Source organism: Elgaria multicarinata, chromosome 9 (assembly GCF_023053635.1).
Source record: "Elgaria multicarinata webbii isolate HBS135686 ecotype San Diego chromosome 9, rElgMul1.1.pri, whole genome shotgun sequence".
Taxonomy (NCBI): domain Eukaryota; kingdom Metazoa; phylum Chordata; class Lepidosauria; order Squamata; family Anguidae; genus Elgaria; species Elgaria multicarinata.
The window spans coordinates 91,641,661-91,662,306 of record NC_086179.1 but is presented as its reverse complement, the minus strand read 5'-3'; the positions used below and the strand labels follow the sequence as shown (position 1 = coordinate 91,662,306).

At 39.8% G+C, this 20,646-nt stretch overlaps 1 protein-coding gene across 1 annotated transcript in view; it reads left to right on the top strand.

The window, feature by feature from the left end:
• SCUBE1 (signal peptide, CUB domain and EGF like domain containing 1) overlaps window positions 1–20,646 on the top strand; it is a 133,773-nt gene that overhangs the window by 13,962 nt on the left and 99,165 nt on the right. Inside the window, exons 2-3 of the mRNA XM_063134325.1 lie at window positions 6,863–6,988; window positions 17,664–17,780. Of these exons, the coding sequence (XP_062990395.1) occupies window positions 6,868–6,988; window positions 17,664–17,780 (238 nt within the window). The 5' untranslated portion in view covers window positions 6,863–6,867. The remainder of the gene's footprint in view (window positions 1–6,862; window positions 6,989–17,663; window positions 17,781–20,646) is intronic.

The window sequence follows — 20,646 nt, the reverse complement described above, 5'->3', positions numbered from 1 at the left end:
CCTGAAGGAAAGTTATTTCTTCTGTCACAGTGTGTCTTGCTTCCCCTTCCTCTCTCACTCACTGCCTGGCTGGTTGCTGTGCCTTTGCATTCTAGTAGTTGAAAATAGGTTCTTTTTTCTATGCTGCAACTAGTCACAAAAAGCTCAAGGAACAAGTAGTATGCAAAGAACTAGTTATTTGAATCCAGAGGAGCTTTAACTGTCCAATGGTTCATGGCAAATTGTTATGAAACCAACAAGGTTTATTATGGGCAAATTAAATTAACACCAGGCCCATGCCAAAGCACTGGCCCCTGATCTTGAGACTGTTGGAAGGCCAAAATATTTTATGGCTAATTTAATAGGATTTTACTTTGAATATTTGGTCTTTTAGTATTATGGTGGTATATGGAGAAGAATTATTGAGAGACTGCCCCTTTCTGCTTACAGGAAGATAGCAGTTAAATTGATTCTTCTGTCTGATTTTCTTAGTGCTAAAGTATTAACAATGATGCCTATAATAGGAAAGATTTGAAAAGTTTTAACATCAGTTTGGCACATGGATGAAATATTTTAAAGGAGAAACTTCGAGCAAGTGGTGCAATAGTTCTGTATGTATGTTGGAGGTTGTGTGGGATTTTTGATTAGTTATGGTGTGACTAGTGTTAATGTGAGATGAATGGAGAATTTGTAGGAAATACTGGGCACTGGACATGGAGAAAGTTCACAAATGAACATGATAAACCGCAAAGCATGATAAATAGTGAACAGTGTGTTTATTACCCAGTCACTATGCATAGGATATGTTCTTATGGTGGCAATCCAAAGGTGTACTGTTTGTGTCTTCCAGTCTTCTGCAACCTGGTGACCTCCATATATGTTGGATTTCAACTCCCAGCATTCTTCACCATTGGAGCTGATAGGAGTTGAAGTCCAAAACATCCAGAGAGCACCAGGTTGTTGACAGCTGTTGTTGGCACCTGCTCAAAAATACTCTGGCCTTAGATCCATTTTTACAAATAAAAGTTTATTCCCATCAATGACCTTAATCCCACTTAAAAACAAAACAAAAACCCAGCAACAACTTGATCCCCTTCCTAAAGATGGGCTCCGCACCTGTACTCAACCTGAGGTGCAAGAATGCTTTGAAAACTAAAGTTGGCAGCCTGGGTGATGGAGCTCAAAGTAAGCCCAATCCAGGGGCAGCGCCCAGTGTTGCTGTGGGGTTTTTTTTGGGGGGGGGGCAGATCTTGGGCCCAAATAAAATGGCTTTTGGGTGATTTGGGCAGTGGACTTCACCACCAAAAATGTGTCCATTTAATGTATACAGTTAAACAAAAGCTGGCAGAGAGAAACCACCCTAGCCTTCTGACAACTGGCCCAAGGAATAAAACAAAACAATAATAAAAGCCACTGGCCAGGCCTAGTGGTTAGGATAACATCTGCTCAGGCTAAAGAAATTAAAGATTCAATCCTATATTTAGTGTAATCCAATATTTTGTCATTTTTAATTTCTGATACATTGAATGTCTCACTTGTTCTTTATTTCAGTGATTTTAATATTAACATGTTACGTAGAACAGGTTTACCTTAATTGTCCGGTGTAGAATTAGACATGTGACCAAGGCCGCACCCCCTTAGAGACCAGACATGTCAAGATGGACCTGCCTTGGGGGCTGGGCATGTTGGGGTGGGCACACCTCCTTGAGGGCGGCCATATTGTCCTCCTTTTTGGTTTCCAAAATATGGTCAGCCTACTTGAGGGAGCAACTTGAGGGAGAGAGGACAAGCGAGGCTCCGCCACTCTGGCCCGAGCTCTATATGGCCGGCGCACTCTGAGTCCCCCCCCCCCATGTATTGTCTGCTGCCGGTTGCTGCTCCCATCCCGTAGACTTACGGGTTCCTTCCTGCCCGGCGAGATTTGCAGATGCCGGCTTCCTCCTGTGTGCAGGAACTTCCTGGGGCGCTGACTCAGGGGCAGGCACTCCAATGAGAAAATGTTGGCTTTTCAGTTTAACCCTTAAAGGAGATGAACTGCATAATGAAAGAGCTAAGGAAGGCTCTCACTGTTTGGCCATTTAAGGGTTAAAGTTGTTCTGTGTTTAGAGGCTATTCCTGCCAGGGGATTCAAAGGGACCCAGGAGATTCAGCCCAGGAAACTGGAATTTTGGACAGGCATGGAGAAAGCAAACTAATCTACCGTGCCGTCCTATGCAGGTCTACTCAAAAGGCGAGACCTATTGACAGTACATAGCAGCCTCCTCTGATTAAATTTAAAGATGATGAAAATTGACTGTATCTTTATATATGCCTGGTTATCACTACAGCAAAAAAATAGTATTCAGAGTCTCCATTTTAAAATGTGTATTTTTAAAGTACAGATTTCTTGTTAATTAAAAAAATACAGTTTATTTCAGTTTTCGTTTATTTCGTTTGTTTGATGAATGAAAAAAAGTCCTTTATTACTATATATTCAATCAATGTTTACCTTAAAAAAAAAATCCCTGGCCGAACCCCCTAATGAAATGTACTGTGCACGTCTATGTGCTGGACCAGTGCCTGGATACTATAATGGGCTGGATGAGAGCTAATAAACTGAAGCTGAATCCTGATAAGACAGAAGCTCTGTGGATTGGTGGTTCCCAAGTCCAGGAATTGGATAAACGACCTGTTCTGGATGGGATTGCACTCCCTCTGAAGGAGCAGGTGCATAGCTTGGGAGTACTCCTAGATCCATCCTTGTTACTGGAGGCCCAGGTGGACTCCATGGCCCAGAGTACTTGGCGTGAGCTTTGGCTGATCTGCCAGCTACGGCCTTTCCTGAACAGGGACAACCTAGCCACAGTAGTTCACGTGCTGGAAACTTCCTGATTAGACTACTGCAATGTACTGTCTTTGAAGATGACTTGGAAGTTGCAGCTGATGCAAAATGCAGCAGCTAGACTGCTCATCAGAACATATTATAAAGACCACATAACATTGGTCTAAAAAGAATTGCCTTGGCTGCCTATACGTTTCCAGTCAGAATTCAAGGTGTTGGTGATGATGACATTAAAATCCCTAAACGGCTTGGCACCTCGGTACTTGAAGGAGTGCCTCTCCCTATACATGCCTGCCTGAGTTTTGAGATCTGCGTCCCACCAACGCAAGACATACAATATGGGCGGCAAGATTTCAGCAGTAAGATTTGTTCCTCTGATTCATTTCCTGCCTTTTAAACCTTCAGGCCTAGATTGCACCAGTTATTCTATAAACACTTCTCAACCTTTGTGATTTACATAAACCCAGTGTTCTCGGAATACTTAGTACAGCTAGAAACAAAAGTACATCAATATGGACCATATTTATGATAATGAGCGAATGAGGCTGTATACTGATGCTGTGTACTCCACAGGGCGGAGATGGTATCATTGGTTGCAGAACATGTGTTTACCCCTTTTTTTGGTCCAAACTTAATTTGCAGACTTCGGGCAGTGTGCAAAGGCTGCTCCCACAGTACAACCATTATGTCTGTAATAAGTGTGTATATATGTTGGTATTATTGTTATTGGGATCTATTTGATCACATTCTTGACAAGAAATGTGCTCTTGAATGACCCTCAACCCACATGCCAAGGTAAGTTTTGAACTGTTTTGAAAAGCTTTTGCTTCTTTCTTTTCTTCAGAATAGGACAGATTGGGCACTTATCCATATATTCACAAATGTTCTATAAAAAGAAAAGAAAAATGGCAAGAATGGATCAGCTTCTTGGCAGTGCCCGCTATTCAAGAATGTTTTGTTATTATTTCCATTGGGAAACAGGCTGACTAGTCCAGAAGTGGTATGCAAGCTGATATAATCAATTAGGCCACTAAGGTCATTTTTATGGGACTAAAAAGAACGGCTGCAAGTATAAATCAGGATAGGAATTAACAGGCTACCACACCCCTACTCCCAGTTACATTTGCTTTGTTACCAATGAGGTTAGTGCCGTGGAAGTATTAAGAAGCAAGTTACGCCTATTGCTCTTCAGAAACCAGCGTGTGAACATACCCTGAGTGTAGATCACATATTTATTCGTTAAAACAACAGAGTCTTGTTGTACCTTAAAGATGAACATATTTCTGGTGGTATACATTTTCACGGTATAGAGGTTCTTCATCAGATACATGAAGAAGTATCCTAATCTGGTAATGCTTGGAGGAAGAAAGTTGTTTATAGTAAGGTCAAATGGCCAATAGAATGCAAGAGATAGTAAAAGATGTGCCACGTTTCCCTGGTTGGGTTTGGACATCACTTTAAGCCATGATGACTTAATAGACTACATTCGGCAGCTTATTTTGAAAATAAGCTACTGTTATCCCCCACACAATCAGACAAATAAACTACTTTGAGTTGCTTATTGAGCAACTGTACGTAATGTGAGTCACTCCCATGCTTGCTGCAGCCCTCCCACCTGATCCACTACTCTTTCACCTATTGCCGATATCACAGCAGACTATTTTAATCTCCCACAAGACCCCAATGAGAGGGGAGAGGTGTGCGGTAAAGGACAGGGGCTTCATTCAGTTGCTTCCAGCTACACCCCGACAAGGAGTGGGACAAGGCACCTGACACACCCTCAAAATACGGCAGCCCTTTTTTTACCCATTCCTTGTGTTTCTCCCACTGGCAATATCGTACATTGGAGCACTGTAGCGCTCTTTTGCTCATTTGCTAAAGTGCAATTGCACATTTTCCCCGTAGACATTGCTGCTGATGTAGACGCCTTCAAGTGTTCTCAGTACCACTAAAGGGCTACAACGCTAAAGCACAATTGCGCATTTCTCTCCGTAGACATTGCTGGCATGGAGGATTTGAGGTGTTACCGGTTGCGCATCTCACCCCATAAACACTGCTGAAATAGCCTGTGTAAGCTGTTTTCATTATACAGAGAATGTCTGCAAGGAACAGAGTGGTAGCAATATGATCTGCTCTTGCCACACAACTCTGTAGGCGACCAAAATAACCCACAGTGACTGCCAGACAACACAATAACCAATGATGGGTTAAATAGCCACTTCTGCAGACCATGGGTTATCAGAGTGGCCAAACAAGCCATGGTGGCTTAAAAAAATACCAGACAGATGACACAACAACCCACTGTGGGTTAAATAAACCATTGTGGCTTATTTAATCCATTGTGGGTTATCATGCCATCGAAATCCAATCATAGCACATTTGACCTAGTCTGAAGTAGCAGTTCCTACTAAATTGGTATAGCAAATAGATAGATAGATGATAGATAATTATTATTATTATTATTATTATTATTATTATTATTATTTCTTATCCGCGTCTCCATCCTGATTGAGGCGAGGAACAACAATAAGTATAAAATACATAAAATATTTATTAAAAACATAGTATACATTGTTAAAACTTCCTAAAAAAACATACTAAAAGCATCCTAAAATTCCATTGGATAGGCCTGCCAGAAGAGATCAGTCTTTATAGCTTTCTTAAATGCTAAAAGACTGTTAAGTTGACGAATGTCCTCCGGCAGGCCATTCCACAGTCTGGGAGCAGCAGAAGAGAAGGTCCTCTGGGTAATGCCTGTCAGCCTAATTTTGGCTAGCTGAAGGAAGTTCTCCCCAGAGGACCTGAGTGTGCGGGGCGGATTGTACAGGAGAAGGCGATCCCGCAGGTAGCCTGGACCCAAACCGTGTAGGGCTTTAAAGGTGATAAACAACACTTTATACTTCGCCCGGAAACTAATTGGCAGCCAGTGAAGAGATTTTAAAACTGGTGTAATGTGGTCACCCCTAGGTGTACCAGTGACCAGCCTGGCTGCCATATTTTGAACTAGTTGAAATTTCCGGACTAGGCACAAAGGTAGCCCTATGTAGAGCGCATTGCAGAAGTTGAGCCTCGAAGTTACCAGCACATGCACTGCCATCTTTAGGTCTTCTGATGATAGATAGATAGATAAATAGACTAGTGGGAGTGTTACAATAATGTGTGAAGAGATTTAACTGCTTTTAAATTATATATTGTTTTAACTTGGTTCATGGTTTAATTTGAGATCTTAATGATATAGGGCGGGATATAAATGTTTTAAATAAAATAAATAAATAACTTGATTGCTTGTGATTTGTCCGTGATGGTCAGCATGGTTCTGGAGGTATCTGGGGATATTTTCTCTGCACTAATGTTTCATTGAGCCTTTGGATATCTTTTAATTCTGCTTGCAGCACTTTTTCTTGGCTGTCATAGTAAGTTTTAATGGATATACTTTTTGTTATTGTTTTTAGATGTTGCAGTTTTGTGATGGGTTTTTTTAAAGCCATGTTTGGGGATGGAAAGGCATAGAAGAAATGATTAAAATAATAATAAATGAAGGGTAGGTGTTAATTCATTGAACATAAATGATTGCTGAGGTACGGAATGGGGTGGGAAAACCATTTGTAAATTTTAGAGTGACCAGCAAAGAAGACAGAAGCTTGAGTTTTGTAGCTAGTTACCTGGATGAGCCGAGAGACCGGGGAGTCTCCGTATGAGTGCTGTTTGCTTCTTTTTGAGAACTGATGCTGCTTTGCTCTCTGTGATTGCTTTCTTAATTTCCCATGTTCATCATGTATATTTGTAAATAAACAGGTGCTGCAACAGGTGCAGTTGTAAACAAACTGCCTGAAGTCTCCAGAGCTCTCTTCACCCAAGGAAGTGAACTCTGCAGCAAATACCTCTGGGTGTTTGCAGTTGGGGAAATGGGGAACTGCAGGGATGAAACAGTTCAAATACCTAAAGTGGGACAATTTGTTTTCTGTAGTGTGAAAGGTGTCAGTAGAGCTTTATGACAGCTTAGAGCTGATTGTCATTTAGATTGTTTTCAGATTTGTGCGTTTTCTCTTTCTCTTTCTCCAGAGGGTATGAACTGTATGAACAAAGATCATGGGTGCGCACATATCTGCCGAGAGACACCCAAAGGTGGGGTTGCCTGTGAATGTAGGCCTGGCTTTGAACTTGCCAAAAACCAGAAGGACTGCAAATGTAGGTAGATGCAGACTACATCTCAAATGCCCAACATGTCTTATTTTCCATATTGCTGTTATTTTTAAAAAAATAATAATAATCAAGAAATCACTTTGCTTTTATTGACCTGAGGTTTTTTAATATGTGTGTGTGTAAGCAGAAACAGTAGGAACTGAGTTATTAAATGTGTTTAACAAACAGGACATGCAGTAGGAACACAAACTGTACATTTATGAATAGATGGTTGGAGAACATTGCATCCATCTCTTAAATCTGTAAGTCAGTCTAAGCATTGACATTGAACAGAACTGATACAAAATGGAGGAAGAGCTTAGATTGCCATTTGGGGTTTGTTCTTTTAAAATACTAAAACGGAATGAGTGAATTCATCTAAAGAAATTCCATTAATCAGTCTGCAAAATACTCCCCACACCCTGCTTCAAATGTTCATGCAGGATCCATGTAGACCTCAGAACATATTTCAGTCAAAACAATGCTGTCACCTATGCAGTCACCTTGCCCAATATGATCTCAGACTTTAGAGTTCAGTCTGCAGCCTTTGCAAAGGCCTCTTGCACATTGTATTTTGGGCTGGGAGGCAAAATGGGAACTGTTCAATTACCCAGCATGGAATTCAGAAACATATAGTGGATTTGGCCTTGACCATAGTCCTTGCCCCCACAATCATTCTGCCCCTTATAGGGCAGAGAGATGTCGAAGCCCCATCATATAGGCTGCAACCTTCATAGTTGTCACCAATACTCAGCAAAGACCTACAAGCCTTCAAGTGCTGAACATGTCTGAGGTTTTTTTTATTATAAATCTGTCTGTTGTATTGGCCCTTATATGCTTTTAAATTGCCTTTTGACTGAGTGCTGTTGTGAAGGAATTTTAGAATAAAGAATAGAAGACAGCATGTTTGTGAACATTCCATGATGTCACAATAGTTCAATCCAGAGGGAGCCATGCAGCTGACGGCAAACTGCCAAATTTTATCTTGAAGACTCTGAAAGAATGTAGGAATTAAAAACAAACATCACTAAGTAAAAGATTTGCAAAACAGAAGTGTATATTTCTCTAGTCCTGGCATCTCAAAGAGTACAGAAAATACCTTCTGGTTTGTTCTTCCTTACAGAAAATGTTGCAATCTCTTTAGAATCAACAGGCTATTCTGTGATTATTAAGCACTTACATTTCTCTCTCTTTCAATAGCAGATATTTATTTATTATTTATTTATTTAAAACATTTATATCCCGCCCTATATCATTAAGATCTCAGAGCGGCATACAGATAAAAGCATACAGTATAAAACAATAAATATGCACAGTTAAAAACAAATTAAACCATGAACAAGTTAAAACAATATATAATTTAAGAGCAGTAAAAGCAATTAAAAGAGTTAAAACAATGTGCCAGTGAGTTTAACCATCAAAGGCTTTGTTAAAAAGCCATATTTTTACTTGGCGTCGAAATAAAATCAGTGTTGGCGCCAATGGAGCGTCCAAGAGGAGGTCATTCCATATACCTGATTTATACATCCCTTATGTTTGAGGGAAATTCAAGGTAAAATTGCCATGTACTGGGAAATTATCAGGAATCCACTGACAAATATTTGTCCATGACTGAAAAAATAGAAGTAATTGGTAATATAGTGACAAAAGCTTAGATTGCCATCATACACCTGAAAAATCCTTACCTAATAGTTTTCAAATATAGAGCAAATGGGGAACTTCCAGCCAGACAGTTTGGGCATATCTAAATGACAAACCAATATGGGCTTTACTCCTTTAACTGTTGTGACTTCAATCCTGGGAATTGTAATTTAGTGAGAGTACTGACAATTCTCTGTTAGGAATTTCTAGACTCCCTCACAGAACCACAATACCTAGGCCGTTTTAGCAGGCCCAGCATCAGCACTTGACATTTTAGGGCAGCTCCTAGGCTGTAGTACCCTGGCAGGGCCTCCTCAATGGTGATCCCTGAATCAGGCCTTCAACATTCGACAGCAGGATCTGTGAGCCTCCCATTGTCACAGAATGACACTATGGCCATAGCTAGACCTAAGGTTTATCCCTGGATCATCCAGGGGTCAAACCTGTTCACCTAGGTGACACACAGGGAATCCATTGCTCAGACAGGGGCGAACCCTGGATGATCCCAGGATAAACCTTAGGTCTAGCTGTAGCCTATGTCATTTTGGGGTCCTGTGAAAAATTAAAATAGTAGCTCCCAGCCACTGTTGAAGTGCTACTGCCACTGCAAGGTGAGACTGAAGGGGCCCATCAATGTAAGAGAGATCCCATCAGTATTTCGCAGGGAATCCCCTGAAACATGGAATTGGCCCTGTTCCTTGAGAACTGGGCACTACTTAAATCAGTTTAAAAGTGTGGTGTAGATATGTCCTACACAAGTTATGTCCAAGAAAAAAATATTTCTTTCAGCCATCAAGTAAAAGTGCCTCTGAATACATGCAGATACTAATAAATAATAACAACAACAACAACAACAACAATAATAATAATAATAATAATAATAATAATAATTCCTTACCCGCCTCTCCCTCTGGATCAAGGTGGGGAACAACATTAAATACAAATACCAGAAAATACATAAAACTGATTAAAACATATAAAACTAATACAATATTAAAATAACAGTCAAATATCAAGTGCCACACTTCCCCTCCAACAGAAATTGTTGGCATTGTTCCCCATTAGCCTGTAGGGCTCTTTTTAAACATTAAATATTGCCCCCACTTCCCTGATAAGCCTGAAAACACCAGGGTTAAAAATGCTAGGAGACACAAAAATATCTCTTTCAAAAAAAAATCCACTCCAGTTTTTTCTTTCTTCCCTGCAGCAGCTGTTTCACAACTCAATCTTTTGTTTGTTTGTTTCTTAATTAACTTCTGAAGGACTAAACATAAAGTGCTCTTCTTCTTCTTCTTCTTCTTCTTCTTCTTCTTCTTCTTCTTCTTCTTCTTCTTCTTCGTGGTATGGAAAGTAGGAGTTATAGAGAGAGCAACCAGTTGCAAGTGGGGCTGGAGAATGGAGAAAGACTCCAGTGGTGGAGACACAGGCCACAGCTAGACCTAAGGTTTATCCTGGGATCATCCAGGGTTCGCCCCTGCCTGAGCACTGGATCCCCTGTGTGTCACCTAGATGAACAGGTTTGACCCCTGGATGATCCAGGGATAAACCTTAGGTCTAGCTATGGCCACAGTGGAAATGAAGCAGGCACTAAATGACTCAGCTTTAAAACTGGACCTTTGAAATTGCCTGCACAGTCATTCAGTTTCAAAGCAAAACTTCCTTGTTCTTAAAAATATACTTAAGTTCAATTGGAATGAAGGAGGTTGTTGACTGGATTTGGAAGGAATATATCCTGAGGATGAGAGGTGAAACCCCACACCCGCAGGATATATTATGGGGTTTCAGTGGTTATTTAGCTGCTGCTGCTGCTGCTGCTGCTGCTGCTGCTGCTGCTGCTGCTGCGAAGTCCCAGGAAGAGGATAGTCCTGGAGCAAAGGGCAAAAGAGATTGTGGCCTTAACTAGACCTAAGGATTATCCCGGAATCATCCCGGGGTCATCCCTGTTCATGTAAATGACACACAGGATATCCCGGGAGCAGGCAGGGACGATCCAGGGATAAACCTTAGGTCTAGCTAAGGCCTCTGTGTTGGAGGAAGCAGCTTTAAATACAGAGAGGAGAAGAAATTAACTGAGCAGCACCACAGAAAGACTGAAATGGTGTGGCCATTCTCCCTTCCTTCCCACTTGCCCATCAGATCTGCACTTTTCTGAGAAAGGGAAGAGAGGGGAAAGAGAAGAAATCCTTCCTAATGCCTTACAAAACAGACTTTCTTCCAAAAATCTATTCCAGGTTTTTCAGGCAACTTAATTTAGCTTCTGTAATGCAACCTGAGTATCCTTGCTCACCAAGATCAAATTCTTTTTCACCCCTGTCCTGTTGGTGAGTGGCTTTGTTGCCCTACAATTGTTGCCCTACAAATAGTATTGAAACTATGGGATAGAATACATTTTAAATAGACAAAAATATTTTTCTGTACACACAGCATTATACAATCCATCGTTATGCTTATTTATTTATTTATTTATTTATTCATTCATTTAAGTCAACTTTGGTATTTTAAGTTGTCCTGCAAATTTCAAAGGACTACAGTGCCATATAAGCCAGCAAGTTATGCCATAAAATGAATGCAAAATCCGTAAACAGCTAATCCACAATTCAGAGAACCACAGTTAGAAGACTTTTGTAAAACTGTTGTATCCATCCTGCTTTAAAAGTTGATTATATACTGGAGAACAATTTGCTAACCATCCTTCAATGGTCCTGTGCCAACTTAATGACCAAAATAGTTATCTGGGTAATAAGGGATCCAGAGGGAGAGGCAGGTAATAAATTATTATTATTATTATTATTATTATTATTATTATTATTATTAGACACTTAATAATGTAATTGCAGATTTTAAGTGTGTTAAAGCCAGCTTGTTTCCTAAATATGGCTTGAATTCATACAGTTGATTTTTAAAAAATAACTCATCTTATTTAGAGTTTGGAAAGAGACAAGCATTTTAAGATTGAGGCCAAGGAGCTTGTAAAAATCTTGAATTCCAAGTGGATTGATTTTGGGCTGGATAATGGCTACTCGTATAAATTATGCAAGAATATTTCAGTAAAAGAATGTTATTACTACTACCAGGCCAAAACCCTGAAGTAAGGAAATGCCATAGCTAAAATTGTGGTTCTAACCTTGACCCTGCCTCCTTGGTATGACACAGTCTTTATAATCAGAAATTGTCTCTCAGGAGGTATAATTGAAGCAATTGATTTGACACACATTGCATGGTGAATGAAGCACCTTTAAAAAAAAGTCTAGGTAAAGACTTATATTTCCCCACCCCCAAAAAGCAGTACAATTAATAAACATGGAGAAATATTCTATCAATTGACTGTATTAGGATTTTGGGGGCTGAGAGGTGGCGATTGCCCCAAGGCCACAGTGGGGCAAGAATTTGAACCTTGTTTCCTACAGTACACCCCACTGGCCCTCCTCAGCTAGTTGGGAATCTTGCAAAGTGGTACCACTGGACTTAACCATGTGGCCGAAAGCAAAGGCAACCCCTCCCAAAATAGTAACAAGTGCTACATCTTATGTTTTTTAAAAACTTAAAGTGTATTATTCCTCATCATCTGAACCTTCCCCAACAGAGAGATGGATAACACAGTTATTGTGGTAGACTGCTGGATGTTGCCCAAAGAGAACTTCAAGTTCTCACTTAGTTCTAGCTGTAGCCTTGGGTGAGTCACTGTGTCTCAACCTAATCTACCTCACCTGATAGCTGTGCCTATAAAATGAGATAAGAGAGATGGCAGCGAACTCTACGAAACCCAAGGCTCATCTACATCAAGCAGGATATTCCACCATGAAAGTGGTACGAAAGCGGTATATAAAAGGCAGGAGCCACACTACTGCTTTATAGTGGTATTGAAGTGCACTGACAACTATTGGGGCCCATGACACTGTTATATCCTGCTTGGTGTAGATGCGTCATGGGCCCCAACAGTTTTCAGTGCACTTCAGTACCACTATAAAGCAGTAGTGTAGATCCTGCAGTGCACTTCAATATCGCTATGAAGCAGTAGTGTGGCTCCTGCCTTTTATATACCACTTTCATAGTGGAATATCCTGCTTGGTGTAGATGAGCCCCCAGACTCTGGTCTACAGTGGATCTGGATTGGGTTTTTGGAAGCCTCCTCAGCGAACAGTATTGAAATGAATGAAGCTTCAATATTCCCCAGCATCGCTAGACACACCATGTCCAGTGTTTCAGTTCCTCGTCAGGAATTATTATTATGATTACTATTATAATGAAATTGTAATAATAATTATAATGAAATTAGTATTATTGTTGTTGTTGTTATTATTATTATTATTATTATTATTAAATTAGGAATGAATTGTTATGGCCATTTCATGGCATCTAATAAGAAATGCATACGGGTCACACATTTACAGTGTGAACAGTTTGCAGCAAGGATTGAGGCCTCTAGTCATGGTGTGCCAGTTTCCCAGTCCTCTAGATTAATTATCCAGATGTCCAGAATATTATTATCCTTATTCTAGATTAGTAGCAGATATCCATAGAAAAGCCCCATCTACATTATCCTTAACTCCTTGTAATAAGAATAGGATATAAATGGAACAAATGTGAAACATATTCTGTGTGAGCTATTTCAAGGAGAAGACATTTAAGTGGACATATTTATTTTATCTTTCTATATAGACAAGGAGGTAGTTGCAATAAGGAACTTAGTCCTGGTATTTCCTGACTTCTGAGTGTTCGAACTGATCATGCTTTTAAGAACATAAGAACATAAGAAGTTCCATGCTGGATCGACCAAGGGTCCATCTAGTCCAGGACTCTGTTCACACACGGGCCCACCAGCCAGTGGCCAGGGATGAACAAGCAGGACATGGTACAACAGCACCCTCCTGCCCATGTTCCCCAGCAACTGGTGCACACAGGCTTATTGCCTCGAATACTGAAGATAGCACACAACCATCAGGGCTAGTAGCCACTGATAGCCTTTGCCTCCAGGAATTTATCCAACCCCCTTTTAAAGCCATCCCGATTGGTGGTCATCACTACATCTTGTGGTAGTGAGTTCCATAATTTAACTCTGTGCTGTGTGAAGAAATCCTTCCTTTTATTCGTCCTGGATCTCCCACCAATCAGTTTCATGGGATGACCCCTTTGGGTTCTAGTATTTTGAGAGAGGGAGAAAAAGGTCTCCCTATCCACATTCTCCAGACCATGCATAATCTTGTACCCCTCTATCATGTCTCCCCTCAGCCTCCTCTTCTCCAAGCTAAACAATCCCAGTTGATGTAACCTTCCCTCGTAGGGGAGATGCTCCAGCCCCTTGATCATTTTAGTTGCCCTTTTCTGCATTTTTCCAGCTCTATAATATCCTTTTTTACGTGTGGTGACCAGAACTGTACAGTTTCTGATAACCTCATGTTGCTTTTTGGCACGCAGTATATCCCTGTGTGCACAGATGTAATTTTATATATAATATGTTATGCTACAATATCCAGAATTCAGTGAATGAACATTTACACTATGGTTGGCAATCCTAGATCAATATTGTGAATGTCCAATGCTACATGCACTGGCAAATGTTGACAGCCACCTAAATGTGGGTTATGTGTTTACAAATGGAGTTTAAACCACCTTTCAGGACTTAAAGCACGCCCAAGGTTGTGTAAAAACAATAAATAAAACATACTAATATGGTAATACCAATATAAAATCACCATTCTTAAAATTTATGCACAAACACATCTACAATGAACAGTACTAAGTATCTATACGAAAGCCTTTTTTCAAAAACACTAATTTAAATTTAACGGGCTTCAATGGTTTTTGGTTTTTTGGTTTTGTTTAAAATGGATAATAATGGAGCTGCACGAACCTCAGGGCTAGGAGCGAATTCTACAAATTTGGGGCCACCGCTGAGAATACCCTGTTCCTGATACCCACTAGTCTAAGGCCACAGCTAGACCTAAGTTTTATCCTGGGATCATCCAGGGTTCTCCCCTGCCTGAGCACTGCATCCCTGTGTGTCACCTACATGAACAGGTTTGACCCCTGGACGATCCAGGGATAAACCTTAGGTCTATTTTATTTATTTATTTATTTATTACATTTCTATACCGCCCAATAGCTGGAGCTCTCTGGGCTGTTCACAAAAATTAAAAACATTCAAAGTATAAAACAACAGTATAAAACCGTAATATAAAATACAATATAAAAGCTCAACCAGATAAAAACAGCAGCAATACAAAATTACAAACTTAAAACACCAAGTTAAAATTTATTTATAGACTGTTAAAATACTGGGAGAATAAAAAGGTGTTCACCTGGCATGTAAAAGCATATAATGTAGGTGCCAAGCGAACCTCCTTAGGGAGCTCATTCCACAGCCGGGGTGCCACAGCAGAGAAGGCCCTCCTCCTGGTAGCCACCTGCCTCACTTCCTTTGGCAGGGGCTAGCTATGGCCTAACATACCTTAATGATAGGCCCAGAAGCAGGGTTGCAGACATTCAGTGTATAGGCAGGTGCATACAGGTGCAGACGGTCTTTCAGGTAGCCAGATCCCATGCAATTTAGGAAACAATCAGACAGTCATTTTAATCATATATAAGGAAATAATAATAATATATTTATTTATTTATTACCCGCCTTTCCTCTAGATCCTCTAGAACAACATGAAATACAAAAATAACATAAAATACAGAAAACTGATGAAAACATATAAAATTAATACATTGTTAAAAACAGCCAGACTTCTTAAAATTCAACTGGATAGGCCTGCCGGAAGAGATCAGTCTTTATAGCTTTTTTTTATACCTTAGGTGGTGTAAGTTATATGACTAGAAATCTACCAGACCAATTTTGCTCATTTTTTTAAAAAAAAATAACCTGAAGATTAATAATAATAATACATTTATTTCTTACCCCCCTCTCCATTTTGATCGAGGTGGGAAACAACAATAAGCGGTAAAATACATAAAACTGAATTAAAACATAATGTACATTGTTTAAAACATCCTAAAAAACATCCTAAAATATTCTAAAAACATCTTAAAATTCTACTGGATAGGCCTGCCAGAAGAGATCATTGCTTGAGCAATGTAGACATGCAGAACCTTTTGAACCACCAAAAAAAGTTCAAAACTTATTTTTAATTGCCAAGGTGTATGTTTCTGTGGCCTGGCCAGGAGCCTGAGGCATTGGGGGAACTACAGTTCCCATGTAGCTCCACTCTGAACATGCACACAAGGAGAAAAACACAAAGGCCGGGACAGAGGAGAGCGAAGGCCTAAGGCTTTGTGAATCAAGCCTGCTCTTGGATTGGCCATATTGACAGTTGGAATGGTGGTGCAGCAAAGCAGAGGGAAAGAAATGGCGCTAGAAAAATCCAGGTTTTAAAATGTGGGGAAAGAGAGAAGGAGGTGGGCTTGAGGCCTGAGAGGAAGAAGTGAATGTCATTCAGCAGCGACTGGTGTGAGGAAGCGAGGGCCAAAAGTTCTCAGTTGCATTGAAAGAAAGTAACCTTCATACAGTTTCTGGACGACTGACATAGCAGGAGTCAAAGAACAGTGCGTTTCACCCTCAGATTACTACCGCCCATGGCGATAGGGGTTTTACACCAGTTGGTATTGAATAGATGTCACACATTCCATTTGCCCAGCTCACACAAGCAACCTTGCTGCTGTAATTTGTGCCAATTGAATGTTCCAACCCACTTTTGAAGCCAATCCCACAGAGAGTGCAGCGCAATAATGAATCATTGAATCAAGGCCTGCTTTTTCCAGATAGGGCCAGGCCACCGTTGGCGAGCCAGATGAAGCTCCTGTCCACAGTTGCCACTTGCGCTTCGGTCAAGAGCGCCTCAACTGCATACCTGTCTCTTCAGAGGGAGTGCAACCCCATCCCCTCAAACTAGGCCGCACACCTTCATGCAAATCAGGACATTTCCCAAACCACAGGACCACTGTCTTCATGCACCCCAAAACTGTCTTCAGACACCAGTTGTCAGCATTCAATGGTTTACGTTAAAGATATGGGAAATATACAACATTTTCACGCATTCACAAAATATATTAAGGATTGTCAGCATTCATATGTATATGTTTTCAGCATTTATAGCTCATGTGGCGAGCTCAGCTATTGAGGATGAGAAAGAAAAGGTAGTGAGGGGGTATCAGCGTGGTCGGAGGAACCGTGCCGTTTGCAGAGTACAACAAATCTATTAAAAACACACACACACACCACTATACCAAAGAACCCCTAAAAGAGCAGAGCATGCTCAATAGCCATGGAATGTTGCTTGTCAATTGGAAAAGAATAATGGAAAACCAGGGAGGGGAAAACCAGTAGAATGCCTGCTTGGAGGCAGGGTCAACCGGACCCCTAAACAGGAGCACTCCTAATAGCAGAGAAGATACACTGCAACATTTTGTTGCAGGTTTCATTTGTTCACCAAATTTTGGAGATTTGCTTTAATGTGTAATTTTTTCACGAGCTATCCTCATTGTCTATCTAAGGTTAAGTACATAATGTCATATATTAACTGTGAATTGGGGTGTTGGAGCACTGTGGCAGCCAAGGTTGTTGTAGGAAGCTAGCTCTGATTTTGCTAAGCTATTTTATGTGTCTATAGCCCCTGGTGTATGTATATGTACATAACACTTTTACAAAGTGCTCAATTTGCTACAAGTCAGCGGACTCCTGTCACCACATATACAATCAGTGCAGGCTGAATCTTGAACGTATAGAGGTCCAGCAAGTCAAAGAGTGAGATAATAGACACAATCCTGACCCTGTCACCACTACATGTGTAGGCTATATGCTTTGATCGTGTGCACAGGACTAATGGCTGCATAGAATATTGCTGTTCGAGAAGGATAGGAGATATTAGAAACAACTATATTTATATTAATGTTGCTATGTTGTTATATGCATTGCCTTAAAAATATAATTTCTTCTGTTTGCCTAGAACTGTCCCCCCATCCCTCCACAAAGAAACTAATGGGTTTCATTGTTGTTTTATTCATACATATATATATATACACATATTTTTGGGGGAATAACTAGTAACCTGTAACTATGGAAATGGAGGCTGCCAACACACCTGTGATGACACAGATACTGGTCCTGTATGCGGTTGTCATCAGAAGTATGCCCTACACTCGGACGGCCGAACATGCATTGGTAAGTTCCTCTCTAAATAGTAGAAGTGTGTCGGTGTGTGTGTTGAGAATGGAAATACTGTTTAAAAGAAAGTGTAATCAACTCTTTATCTTATTTAGTAGGATTGGATTTGTGAAGGTCATGGGAACCAGCAGTTAAAAGCTATTCTATATTTGTCGGTTAAGGATCTGTCACTGTTTAATAACTTCTTGTCCACATATATGTTTGTGTATATATGTATAAATACTCTACGATTGTATTTTATATACTACTAGATACTGGCAAATGCACCTCAGTTCTTTGCCCCTATCTTTTTTTGTTAAATGCAAGAGTAAGAACCCTCGTCTGTTCATGAATAAAAGTAAAACTAACCGGAAGTATATATCTGGAATATTCAGTTAACCATAGTTTTACATTTCCCCCCTTTAAGATTTTTTGAGCATAAACTATTTCCATTGTGATAGGAACTTTTTAGTAATGCTTTTCTGGGGGGAAATGCTAACATAAATCAATATTTCTTTTATGTATAAAATACATTTTTAAACATGTAGTGACCCATGTGGGCATGCATTCTTAGCACAACCATATGGCCAGAATCCAACCCATCAACCCATTTGTGTGAGTGGCTCTCCACATATGTTCTGGTGGATTTTAACTCCAAAAAAAGAGAAGTGGCGATTTTAGTGATAAACATCCAGAACATGTGAGGAATCACTTCAAAAACAGCTTACCATGTGGGACGGAACTGACCTGGTTGCATAATTAGCAGCAACCCATGTAGATTGGGCTGGACATCAGGAAAAACTTCCTGACCGTTAGAGCAGTATGACAATGGAACCAGTTACCTAGGGAGGTCGTGGGCTCTCCTACACTAGAGGCATTCAAGAGGCAGCTGGACAACTATCTGTCAGGGATGCTTTAGGGTAGATTCCTGCATTGAGCAGGGGGTTGGATTCAATGGCCTTATAGACCCCTTCCACCTCTGCTATTCTATGATTCTAGATTGCTACATATTCTATATGAGCATTTTTTTGTAATTTTGTAAAGCATTTCTGCTCATTGGAAAAAAGGAGCCAACATCTTTATTTATTAAGTTACTGTTTTAAAAAGCTGTGCTGTGTATATTGAGCAAGCAGTTGTTTAAGCAAGTTTGTTATATATTCACAGTAAAATGAATATAGTAATACTGACTATATTGAACTCCATCATGAGAACCTGAGCACTGATGGATATAGCCAGGACATCTGGGCAATGTGAGAGATGGAGTATGAATTTCAAAGAAAAGTCATTTCACTGGAACGAAAGTGTATGACAGCTTATGAATTATGTACAATGCATGTTTTCTGACATGGAGTAGTCATTTGGACCATTTTTGTATCATCGTATAAGTGTCATACAAAGCAAAATATTGTCCGTTGAGGTTTTTGTTTTGTTTTTGTCTAGGGTTGATTGTGGTTGCAAGCTTAGAACGAACAGAAGATTTTGTATTTGGTTTATGGGGGCAATCAGTGATGGGGCAGTCAGTTCATTTTAATGAGATATAATTTTTAAATTTCCTCCAGAAATTTTACATCAATTTGAAAGCATTAGAGCAATCTAAAATTTTACACTAATGTAAAAATATTTTTAAAAAATCAGCCAGAGCTACACACTTTTAAATCCCATTGATTTCAGTGGAGAGATGTGCTTAAGAACACAGGCTATTATCTAGCCAAGTTAAGCTAAGTCCTAATTGATCTCAATGGGTGCGTTAATCACATAATAAATCTGTGGGACTTAAAATCCATGGGGCTTTGGCTGGATTTTGCTGATAATTTGCTATTAGGCATGGCAAAATTTGGTTTGATATTTAAAGAATTCTGACAGATAACACGTGAAAGCAAGTTTACTTAATGTTTTAAGTGTAAGTGTTTTGAAAACTAGAGAGTCCAATAGTAATTCCCCGTAGATCCTGAAAATGAAACATTGAACGAGATAAAAGACCAATTTTCGGTGACTCACATCTAATCATACAATGTTAATAAAATTTATTCCCACAAAATTTGTATTCTGAGAGCTATCACTATATCGTTTAAACAGCATCTCCTCTTTAAAACTTAACATTTTGCTTAATTAAAGGTGTGTGTATATCTGTGGTGAAATTAACATATGTTGACATGGATAAATGTATAATTCCTTCAAACGTATACTTACATTAAAGTCTGTTGAACTGAAGAAATTCAATATTCTTTCATCCAACTTTGACTGTGTATACACAGAAACCATTCAAGTTGTCCCATGGCTAAGCAAAATGTTCAGTACAATCAGTTTGGTACTCCATGGATGAAACAAGCAGATTTGAGTGTAAGACTGAGGCCTTTCTGCCTTTATTAAAAACAAATCTAATTACGGTTAAAATATAGCTGTTATTATATTGACTGTGTTCAGCTTGTTCTTGGGTTTCTCAGTTTTATTTTGAATACCTGGGTCTTATCCCCATAAGTACCTTATTTCTTCGATTGTAAGACGCTATCGATTGTAAGACGCACACTAATTTCAGTACCACCAACAGAAAAAAAGCTTTGATTCTAAGAAATAATAAACGCACCCGCGATTCTAAGACGCACCCCGTTTTTAGAGATGTTTATATGGAGAAAAAAGTGTGTCTTAGAATCGAAGAAATACGGTATATCCACCTATTATACACAACTGCAGAGGGCCATGTAGAGTTTTTGCAGAATTGGCAATCTGGATACAGATTTTGTTGAGGGAGTTGATGATAAGTAGATTTTGTTTAAATTTCCCTCTTACTAGAATTTTAGGGAGATGTTTGTTGATGTGATCTGGCATATAGAACAACCTTTGAACTGTTGAAAACTGCACTCCCCCCTCCATTTTTGCAATGTTG